The sequence below is a fragment of the Xyrauchen texanus genome, chromosome 34 (genome assembly GCF_025860055.1).
Source record: "Xyrauchen texanus isolate HMW12.3.18 chromosome 34, RBS_HiC_50CHRs, whole genome shotgun sequence".
In the NCBI taxonomy this organism is placed as follows: Eukaryota; Metazoa; Chordata; class Actinopteri; order Cypriniformes; family Catostomidae; genus Xyrauchen; species Xyrauchen texanus.
Window position 1 is genome coordinate 8,603,472 of NC_068309.1, and position 12,015 is coordinate 8,615,486.

The following is a 12,015-nucleotide window of genomic DNA, read 5'->3' on the forward strand; positions in this document are numbered from 1 at the left end:
TGGACAAGGGTTTCTACAGCCCCTACTTCATCATACCCAAGAAACTGGTGGGTTGCGGCCAATCTTGGACCTGCGAGTTCTGAACCAGGCCTTACACAGACTCCTGTTCAATATGCTGACACAGAAACATATTCTGACATGTGTCCGGCATCAAGATTGGTTTGCTTTCGACGGCCAGGTGTATCAGTACAAGGTTCTCCCCTTCGGTTTGTCCCTGTCCCCTCGCTTCTTCATGAAAGTCGCAGAGGCAGCTCTTGCACAGTTAAGGGAAGTCGTCATTTGCATACTCAACTACCTCGACCATTGACTAATCCTAGCATACTCTCGACAGTTACTCTGTGCACACGGACCTGGTGCTCATGCAATATCCTGTGATGTATTTTCCATGGTACGGACCCGAGTCTCCCTTAGGCAGAGTTCCCTCTGCCCCCAGGTCGCTGTGTTTGTAGAGCTCCTCCCTGTCGAGGCAGGACCTACCACCGCGCCACCTCCATATGTGGCTGGTAAACCCATGTGACGTATTTTGCCACATGTTAATCTCGCCTGCTAGGCAGAATGTGGTCTCCGCGGGTCTTTTCCCTCTGAAAGAATAAGAAAAGAACGCCTTCCCCGATGCATGTTATAGCGTTAGATGGCCCCAGCCAGATCTAACACTCTATGGAGAGAAAATATTAGAGAGAAAAGGCGGGCTGGTGCGGCCTGCTCCCATGCTAGTTACGTCGCTTCCCGCCCTCAGGGATGTGGGGAAATACATGACCTCTTTTGGGGCATTGGGGAAGGTTACGTGCAGTCTGATGCACCTGCTATTTTTGCATGCAGCAGTTTGCTTGCACCTGCATTAGCAGTCCACGTAACATGGTTCAGTATTGTGGTGTTGTTTGATAGGGACCCTTAATGTAACTACATTGACACGATGTCGAGTGAGTTACCGAAGGGGAACGTCTCGGTTACTTTCAGAAACTCCGTTCCCTGATGGAGGGAACGAGACGTTGTGTCCCTCTTGCCACAACACTGTACTAGCTGCTGGAATGGCCGGGACCTTACTCTCGGCTCCTCTGCCCAAAACCTGTCTGAACAGACACATGCCCTCCTTTTATACTCGTATGTCCGGGGGAGGGGCATGCAAACTCTGTTTGCCAATTCTCATTGGCCTTTTCTCAAAGATGAGTGGTACCCGAGGCTCTCAAGAGAGACCCCTAGTGTCACTTTATCGACACAACGTCTCATTCCATCCATCAGGGAACGGAGATTACGACAGTAACCTAGACGTTTTGTTGAGTGGAAACAATATATACAAAATTTTTTGACTATAAAGGAAGTTTTGCATTCTGAAAGTTATGAGTATGTTTTTATAGTCCAATAACCTGTATGTCAAAATAACAAGGAAAATATGATTCCTCATGACATGACCCCTTTAAAAGGGATATTTTTGTTTTATATTTCTAGCATTTTCTTTCACGCACTCAAGTTGTGAATTTAAGCAGGGCTTCATGCTATATTAGTAACCATCATAACCGATTCATATGCTTAAAGGAGAAACATTTTACTTCAAGTTTTCAGGTCACATCTTAGATATCTTCTGGTTTAATATTATGAACAGCAAAATCAAAAGATACATAACACAATTTAACACTGGTGTAGAAAAGAATATCAACCCTCATTTCTAGAGCTACATTTTGATGTGACCACTGAATTTAAAGGGATAGTTCATCCAAAAATGAAAATGGTTGAGAATTTTAGCCTCAGTCACCATTCACTTTCATTGTATGGGGGGAAAAATAGATACAATGAAAGTGAATGGTGACAGAAACTAGAAATCTGCTCAACATATCCTTGTGTGTGTCATGGAAGAATAAAGTTGTATGTGTTTGGAACAACTTGAGGGTGAGGGTATTTCCATTTATTTATTTTTTTTAGGGTAACCCTTTAAGATTCTTAAATATTTTTTATTTGTACTTTTTATTCATAATAAATATAATTTTGTCTGTCAAAAATCATATCACTATTGACTAAAAGATTCATGGAAATGTTGGGTTAAAAGAAACACTTCATGCTTACTGTATTTTGATAGACTATTGTAACCTTAGTGACAGAATTCAATTTAATGGCACAAAAAGTGAAGGTCAGTGACCAAAACATTGAATGGTGCAGAGCATCAAACAGATGTTCTACGAATGTTCAGAATGTATTAGCTCACATTTGAATTCCACATAATTCAAATTCATGATGAACGGTAGCCTGTATCTCGACAAAGAACCTTGATGTGCCTTAACAGTGCTTGAATGAAATCCCTTATTTCCCTTCCATTGTTCCTTTGAAACTGACTGAATGAAAAATACTTCCTTTCAATGTTTCAATGAAGAGTGTGAGTGATAATGGATTTGTGTGTAGTGAGGATGCGTTATGCTCAGAATTGTGAATGTACATCAACCCATCGTGTTCCAAAATAGAATAGCTCATTATATCATCTAGCAACTGAGACTAGTTTTTATTTATTTTTTAATTTTAGAACATTTTGTGCATAACATTCTGTAAAGACATGGAGTAAATATACCAAAAATAGTAGATGTGCTGTAATAAAACAAATAAGGTGGGTGTAAGGTGTGTATTTTCCTCCAAAATTTAAAATGTGATATTTTAGATGTTAAAGGTTTAGTTCACCATACATTCTGTTGTCATTTACACACCCTCATGCTGTTCCAAACTGTATGACTTCCTGCACTTTGTGGAACAAAAGGACACATTTTGAAGAATGCTACCATCAGTGCTAGAAAATTACTTTTACATTATGGGGCAATATTTACCCCTGAATTAGATTTTTGGCTGCATATTTCACCATTGGGGGCTTTTTTCTCTAGCCACTTAAAACAAACTCATCTGTTTATGTCAAATACTTTATTAAACATTTATTACCTCTTACCATAACAATTAAATCAACATTCATATTTTATGCCATCAAATGTATAAGGGCTATAATATAATATTAAGATTTTATATCAGATATTTCAAGTAAAAAAATGGAAAAATGTATTTCATGAATAAATTTGGCCTAAATTTCTGACCCTGGTTAACATACAACAAACGTAAATAGTAACTGAGACTAGAATTGGGCCTTAAATCTGCTTTTGAGTCATATACATTTGTGAAAACATGAGGGTGAGTAAATGACAATGTTTGAATTTTTGTGTGAACTATCCCTTTAATGTTGCTTTCAATGGATTTTGATATGATTCATGCAAATTCTGCACAATTAACTACAAGAAAAGTACATTTGGAAAATAAACATTTATATAATCTTATTAATAATTTTTAGCACTTTGGGAGAAAAATAATATATATATATATATATATATATATATATATATATATATATATATATATAATTTGTTTTTTTATACAAAAAAGCCCCTTAATTGAACAAGGACAATTCTAACATGTGAAGAACTGGTCCTATTGATCATTAAAAGCCATTGCCAATTTTTGCACCCGCTAAAACCCCCTCTAGGAGGCGCTATGCTGATGGGCATGAGCTAGGGCCAAGGGAGGGGACGGGGTGGTGCTCATACCCAGGTGTGCAAGGTGGGGGAGTGGACCGGAGGCTCATGCTGGTGAGGGTTTGCCTCCATCCACCCTCCACACGCCCATTAAGGGATGACATCAAACCAAAACTAGCAGGGTGACCAGCCTCTGACAAGACAGCAACATGCACTGTCGCTCACCAACAAACCACTCAATTAAGGCTAGCAGTTTACATTTAGTTGCTATGAATTATTATATTCTTGTAATGCTTGTAATTGTATATATAATCAATACGAGACATTTGGACAAAGAAAAAAGAGAAAACAAGGTAGCATATATACACAGCATGCAACACCATGGCAGATGATAGGGGTGCGATCAAAAGACAGGACAATTACACAACAAACGAACACATACGGTACAGGCATAAGACGAGGTTTGGGAATTTGGTCTTACCGATTCGATCCAATCGGTCGATGGCCACGGTCTCAAAGGCACGGCGCATCATGGGATACTCTTCCAAGACTTCGTTGAAATGGTCGACAGACAGCGAGAAAAGTCGGCAATACGTATCTGCTCGGACGCTAGCTGTGCGGCGACCTTTCGTCAACAGGCAGATCTCTGTGGGAAATAGACGAACAGAAAAAAACATGTTATGTAATTTCATAGCTGGACAAGAAGGCAGTCAGAGTGATCGTCAAGGCTACCTGGATTAACTGGGCAAAAATAAAAACTTTCAAATAAGAAAAGTTTAGCATGCAGATGTAATTTGAGTTTGTGTAACGCATTACAACTGTAAATCACATGTAAATGTAAGTGATTGAAGTCTACTGTGATGTGTCAAGGTACAACGCTGCCCCTGCAGGTCAACAGTTGTAATGCAAATCTCAAAGTGACTTTCAAACAATTTAAACTTTGACCCTGATTGCATTGACAGATTGCCATTGACCTTTTTAAAGAGCAACCGATGATTAATTAGCATGAAAATGTATTTATTGCTGAGAAAATCAGAACAAGACACAAGAGAAATGTTTCATGTGTTGTAGGACCCAATGATAAAGGCATGTTATGATATTCAGTGAATAATCAACATAGTTATGGATTAAACATTACATTAAATATTATATGCCAATAAAAAATTTTTAAATATCCCTTCTGTTACCTATCGGCAACAATTTCCTTGTTATGGTTAAGGCAACGCTAGTATTAAGAGGTGCTTCTACACCCTAATGCAAGTTGTGAAAGGGAATCAAGACACATTTTTGTCATAAGCTGTGTCCAAAATGACGCACTATACACTGTGCACTTACAATATGCGCTATGTGAGTGATATAATATAGTGTATGAATTTAGTGTATGGGTAGTTTCATCTCGCTTTTTTACTAAAGAGAAGTATTCGCTGACGGAAGTGACGTTGCTGCTAGGTTTAGCATGTTAGCCAACCTCAGTCCAACACTTTTATCTAAAAAATTATACATGTTCACACAGCTTGGAGTGATGCAAAAGCATTCAACTTATATTTGTTTACCATTAATTACAATACTTTGTCAGGCCAGCATGGCCATGTAACTCTTCACCTTTCGAAATGAGTTCATAAAGTTTGTTCATGTTCATATCTTAGTCCAACGTTCACACTAAACAAACTTCTAATACTACAAAATGGCATAGAATAGTGCAGCAGTATGCGTTTTGGGATGCAGCTATAGACTTTAGATAGAGATTTAGAGTGAACCTTGACTAACAAAGAGTCTTCACTGACAGTATACAATAATCTTGCCCACAATTTGGCTTTTGTCGCTGGGGAAAATGGAAGATTTATGGTCCAATGGGGCATATCATGTAAATAGGCCTGTTTTTCACCTTGAGATATGCAGAGGCCACTTTTATATAGAATTTTTGTACACTAGATGTGACGTGAATAACTTATGACTACTGATTCTTTGAATATATTTACTGTAAATGTATGGCTACTCTGAAAAATGACAGATTTCTAGTATTATTCACAATGCAAGTCTAGAGATATACACCCTTGGTATTTTTTCCAGCACAGACAAAATACAACACAGAGGAAAAGGTCTGTGTGTAGCCCATGGTACAAGCTAACAACACTTTCCAGCTTGGGGCGGAAACAAGGTGTTGGGAGTATTTTAATTGCAATGAGCTATCTATTTTTTTTTACCAAGACAATATGAAAGTGAGGGCAGAAAAAGTTCTAGGAACCTACAGTTCACATTTATATTTAGGCATTTGGCAGATGCTTTTATCCAAAGTGACTTACATTGAACTTATTACAGGGACAACCCCCCCGGTTATCATGAAGTTAATTGCCTTGCTCAAGAACACAATGGAGGTGGCTGTGGGGATTGAACTGGCAACTTTCTGCTTACCAGTTCTGTGCTTTAACCCACTAAGCCACCACCACTCCACCATTTCTAATTTAAGTTCATGAGCCCTAAATGTCACCATAAAGCACATTTTCAGAGCCAAAAAATTCTGGTAGTGTCTGCAAAGATAGGATAAGAACTATATGATGGAATGTTACGAAATTCCTGATTTCAGTAGTAAATGTCTCACGATGCACGCTTGTGGCTAGATGCCATAGGCGGTTGAGTGCCAGAGTGAGTAAGTGCCTAAGCTAACGAATGTGTGAAGGTGTTTCTCTCACCCTCATGAAAGACTGTCCAATCAACTCACCCTCCTCCCAGGCCTCCACAAATAGAGATGACATTTGACCTTAGCACCTTGGAAGTCCATCATTCTGGCACATATCCCAGTTGTGAGCAGAAGGACGGGCTTGCCTAATTTGCTCACCTTTAACCGCCTCTCACCTCAAAAGGCACACTGCAAGAACATCACTGTATGGACACTTCAAACCGCTACAACCACTTTGGTGAACATAATGCAATATTAAGGTTTTGGATTTACTGAGCTGGCCTGATAACCTGCTAATTTCACCTAGTGGCCTATTTAAATTTTTGAGTGATTATGTGTGGCCATTTTTGTGCAAACTATAGACAAATATATCAACCAGGGGTGCATTTCCTAAAAGCATCACCAACTATTGTCGCAAGTTCCATCATAACCAACACAGTTCAATGATTTGGTTTCAATGAACAGATTTCCCTAAACCTATGGTTTGAAGCATAGTGCCTTGTTTGTTTGCTGTGTGACATCACTTCGCTGAGGCTTCTATATCTTTTATTCCATATATCTCTTTCATTCTATCAAGCCTTTGACTGCGTTTAAATGCACTTAAGAAAACTGCTCATTTAGGTTTTGCAGAAAGCGGTGTTCTGAAATGTCACGTATACAAGAATGCAGCCGTTTAAAGAATTAAAGGCTGTAAAGAGAAAGTGCATTAACCCACACTCTTTGTGATGGAGAACACGGCTTACTATGTGCCCATGTTAACCCATAAGTGAAGGGTGAACTATCCCTTTATAAACACATCTTGAGACCCATACATTCTGTGCTGCCTGGTCTTGCTAAGTGTGGTTTGGTGAGGCACGTTGCCTGTAGTAGCAGCTGCCGCCGATCTCACTCTACTGTACTTTGTCACTGTCCAATTTTACAGCTCTAGATTACATTATCAGAGCAGATCTTATAGCCTCTGGATATAACTCTCAATAAGAGTTATACATCAGCTTTGAAAGCAATAACTTTTCTGTTGTGGAATTCAGCAGGATTGTAAATTACCGTTTACAACTTAGTGCCCTCTGTTTACTGAGTTGGAAGTGACTCAAAATTATAAGTCCAATTTGCAGTCAATTTGACCAATTGTCTGATCTTTAAATGCATGCCAGTTTTCCCTTGCGAATATCAGTAAAAAGAGACATGTTTTGGTTTCATGCAAACAAAAACAGCAATAATGGGTAACAAATTAGGTAAGGTAAAGTTAATTTTAAATGGATAGAGTACTAAATATTTGATTGGAAGTGAATTACACCATTAGATACGAGAAAATAAAAATGTTCAATGCTTATTCCTGCAGTGTACAGACATGCAACCTCTACATGCCCACAGGAGTCCTGCTTCAGTCCTCTGATTGCTCAGACTGGTTGAACAGATTTACACAACCAATCACCTCACAGCATGGGAGAACATAAAACAGCAATTCACATTTATGGTCAATTTAGCTTGGAAAACATGGATGTTTTTTGACAAATAAAACAACAATATATATATATATATATTTTAAAATAGATTTTATAGTGGTAAAATCAAGTAAAATGACAGCGTTCAATAATTTGCTCTAATTATAATGTGCACAAATATTAAAGAGGATTTTATAAATAAAACTGCAAAACTCTCTGCCCTGCAAAACTAAAACACAATAACTACACATTTTGTCGAAATAGAGTTATGACTGAAACTGGGTCTCTTAGAGTATGATCTCTCCTGTGACAGACAGGGTTGACTCAACTATGCTAAGATTCAGAGAAAACAGTGCAAGGCTATTTTATCATTTACTGAATTGTATCATTTTCTCAGTTTTAGTGTCGGCATTGTTACTTTGTAGGGCAGTATTCTTCTAAAAGCTTTTCAAAAGAACTCTTGGGAAAGTTACTGACTACCTGATATTAAAATAGTATGAATAACAGCGTGCATTTTTCAACTGACCTCCGAAGTAGGATCCATCTGTGAGTTTGAGCTCTTTGTTGAATTTGGTAATGACGCTGGCCACTCCATGCTGAATGAAGTACATCTTTTTACCCACGGTCCCCTCGCGAATGATGTAATCATTGGGCTGGAAGACCTCGAACTTTAGTTTACTCAGCATTCCAGTCACAAAGTTAGGGTCTGCGTTCGCAAACAGCGGCATAGTGGCCACCAACTTACGACAGTTGAAGTTGACGATTTCCTGTGGGATAAAACAGTAAGCAAAACATAATAGGAATATCGACAATTTGTCTTACAGTCAAAGAAAATACTGCATTTAAGGGTTTTTTCTATTATTTTTGTATGTACCACATACAATAAATGCTAATCTGATTGCAAAAAATATAACTTCTGGTAGATATACTGTATATATGTAGTCCACATCCCTCAATCTTTCCCTGCAAAAAATGGCTTTAATGCTTTAACTGTAGCTACTTTTTGTTTTTGTTGCTTTACTATAGTTTAACTACTTGAGCTATGGGTGGGCCACAGTTTCAGCGTACCTTTCCCAACCTCGTCTCTCCACACTGCATTGCAATGAGTTTATTTTATGGAAACCCTACCGTTAGCATCAAGTTTACATCATGCATTAGCTAAAAGGCTGATGCATGATGTACAAAATACCCAGTCTTTCTCATCTCTATGTTGTAGAGGTGCTACGTGTGTGGGTTTTTTTTTGGCATGGCATGGGTGTGAAATAAATGTACACTGTGGCTTGAATCACGGCATAGCTGGCTAAGCGGCATCAAGGTTCTGACCGCAATTACACAGGAGGAATAATGAGTTTGATAGCAGTGTCCAGCCCTTTACCTTCCACAATGGAGACAAGCTGGAGACTTTATCTATTTAAAGCTGGTTTGTCACAAGGCAGTGCATGTAAAAATAGCAGCCCTGACCAACTGAGGGAAAGAGAGACGTGAGAGGGAGGGAGGTGCTGTCAGGGGTGTTAAAGGTGTTTTGGCTATGAAGCAGTCAGTGTTATCTCACTTTGCTTTGTCATAACAGACACACATTCTGTTTGCCCAATCATTGTGGTAGTGGCAAAGTAAGTGCAGGGATGCAAGGTAATATTCATAACGTCTCTATGCATGTCCAACATGCTTTAAGTGCTTCGAATTCACAGGACATTTTTTTGGATGATTTTTTAATAAACTAGCTTGGATTATTAAGCCTATATAATGACTGATACAGACTATATAGACAATAAGCACAAACAAATATACCTAATTTCATGCCCTGCAATAGCTTTTTTCACAAATAATTGTGTAAACACTTTGAAATAAAGTTATATTCGTTAACATTAGGTAATGCATTAGGTATCATGAACAAACAATGATCATTTGAATTTTTTTATAGCATATATTTATCTTGGTTAATGTTAATGAATCAAAATACTATTGTTCATTGTTTATTCATATCAGTTTATACTGGTTTACTAATGTTAATGTATACACATTTAAATGGAAAAAACTGAAATTAACATTAGCTAGCATTAAAGAAAATGCTGTAATAGTATTGTTTATTGTTAGTTCATGTTAAATATTGCGTTAACTCATTTTAATGAATAAAACCTTATTATAAAGTGTTACTAATACTTTATATAATTGAGTTGTTATAATAAAAACTGTGTATGTTAACAAAGCAAATGTCTTCCTTTTTAATCTTCAACAAGCCAAGGATTTTTGCAGTTTTTTAATGGTGACATTAATTGTGACCGGTCACTTTGAGAACCTGGCAGTGCGACACTGTAGATATTGTTGACTCTTGTATGACAAATTGATTGCTATGTTCCTCATTTGTAAGCTGATTTGAATAAAAGTTTATGCTAAATGGCTAAATGTAAATGCAAATTTAACATTATGAGTCTGCCTTGTCTTCCATACACAAATCATTTGGTAACACATCACATAAGCTCCATTTGTTAGCATTACTTCACAACACAAGTAAACATGAACTAACAATGAACAATACTTTTTACAGCATTTATTAATCTTGGATAAATTTCAACATATAGTAATTCATTTTTAAAATCAAAAGTTGCATTTGTTAACATTAGTTAATGCACTATGAACTAACATGAATTAACAATGAACAATTGTATTTTTATTAACTAACATTAGCAAAGATGAATAAATGCTGTAAAAATATATATTTTTCATTGTTATTTCATGATACCTAATACATTAACTAATGTTAAAGGTGCAATATGTAAACTGCGTGAACAGCTTGTGACGCAACTTAAAAAATGAGTCCTTCCCAGACTTCATAGGTTGCCTATGAAAGCCTGTAGACTGATTTTAATGCGAAGGGAGCGGGTCGCTTTTGCCAGGAAATTCCAAAGGATGTGACATTTATGCATGTTCCCGAGAGCCTTGCCTCAGTAATAGCTTCTCTTCTGCTATTCAAAAGCGACAACAAACTGCAACACTAGGTAAATATTATCTTAGAGATGTAATCCAGCAAACGTCCGGCTCCAACTAACACTGAGAAAGCATATATATAAAAAAAATTTATATACCGAATCCCATCTGGATAAGTGGGAACATGATCGTGGTCGAGCGAAAACTAGAGTGAACATCAGCAGGGCATTTGATTCCTGTAGGGACCTTTGTTCGGTTTGGGGGATCAAAACCGACCCTGAATTGAATATAGTGCCATAAGTATTGATCTTTGCAATTTTAGCTAACTTGATTTTGCCTGCACAGTAACTTTCATAAATGTTAACCTGTACTTATTCAGCAAGGTAAACTACAATAACACATGAAATGAATGCTAGATAGTGTTCAAGATAATGAAAAAAGCACGAGCAACAGGTAGCTGGCTGCAGTTCATTTAATGGCCACAGGTGTCATTAATAACAAGGGTTTCTGAATCTTACATACTGCACCTTTAACAAATGGAATCTTAGTGTAAAGTGTTGTAAGTGTTACTTATTGTAAAGTGTCTTATTGTAAAGTGTCATTTTGTGTTGCATGCAGAAGTTTATTATGTACAGTTAGGAGTTTTGCCAAGTATAAGCAATAGTAATAGTTATGTTTGCCTTTGCAAGCACCACTAAATCCATCATGTAGATTATGATGGTCAACCTATTGTAAACTACCAATAACCTGGAACAACGTTAATGATACTGATGAGTTCATCAGTGTTCAGATGGGGAGTAGTGGGGGTCTGAGTACTATATGTTGCATAAGTGATTTCAAAGACCTGGGGTCAGAGATATAAAGTGAAGACCTAAGATCAGTTTCCTTTCATATCCAAATGAAAAGAATAATGCGTCCAGGTGAGGAGATAATCCTGATTTGATCATTTTAGTCTGATAAATTTAGATTCAAATGAACCCAGGGCCATAGTAGCTGTGACCCTGGTTCAGCACTACTATGTAATATTTGCATCTCACCTCTTTGAGCGGGTCGTTGAGCTCGTTAAGGATGCTGTCCTCATCGAAGATCTTTCCCTGGTAGCGATGTTCATAGTAATCGTGGATTTTCTGCCGCATGTCAGCTGGCAGCTTGTGGAAGGACATGTACTGTTCAACTTGCTTGTACTGTGAAGAGAGAGAGAGAGAGAGAGAGAGAGAGAGAGAGAGAGAGAGAAGCTTAGTGAAGAGTCCCCTCTGCTAACTTGTCCTGAGGCTGACTGAACTCACTCCTGAGGAGATCAGCCAGTTTCAGGACAACCGCACACACAAACATTCGGCCAAACCAAATTTTACACATAGAAAAGGAAAGAAACCACACATATTGGATAAACACCATTAAAAATCAACACAAATGGCAATGTTCTTCAGCACTAAATCAAAGGTATACCTTTGCAAACTATATGACCATGGTGACTGAC

General features: G+C 37.8%; 1 protein-coding gene across 2 annotated transcripts in view; it reads right to left on the minus strand.

Moving 5' to 3' along the window:
* Positions 1 to 12,015, minus strand: part of LOC127627671 (potassium/sodium hyperpolarization-activated cyclic nucleotide-gated channel 1) — a 133,725-nt gene that overhangs the window by 15,250 nt on the left and 106,460 nt on the right. For both annotated transcript variants that reach the window (XM_052104155.1, XM_052104156.1), the window contains exons 5-7: positions 11,576 to 11,722; positions 8,140 to 8,380; positions 3,976 to 4,140 (exon numbers count right to left, since the gene is read on the minus strand). In XM_052104155.1, coding sequence (XP_051960115.1) covers positions 3,976 to 4,140; positions 8,140 to 8,380; positions 11,576 to 11,722 — 553 coding nt within the window. The remainder of the gene's footprint in view (positions 1 to 3,975; positions 4,141 to 8,139; positions 8,381 to 11,575; positions 11,723 to 12,015) is intronic.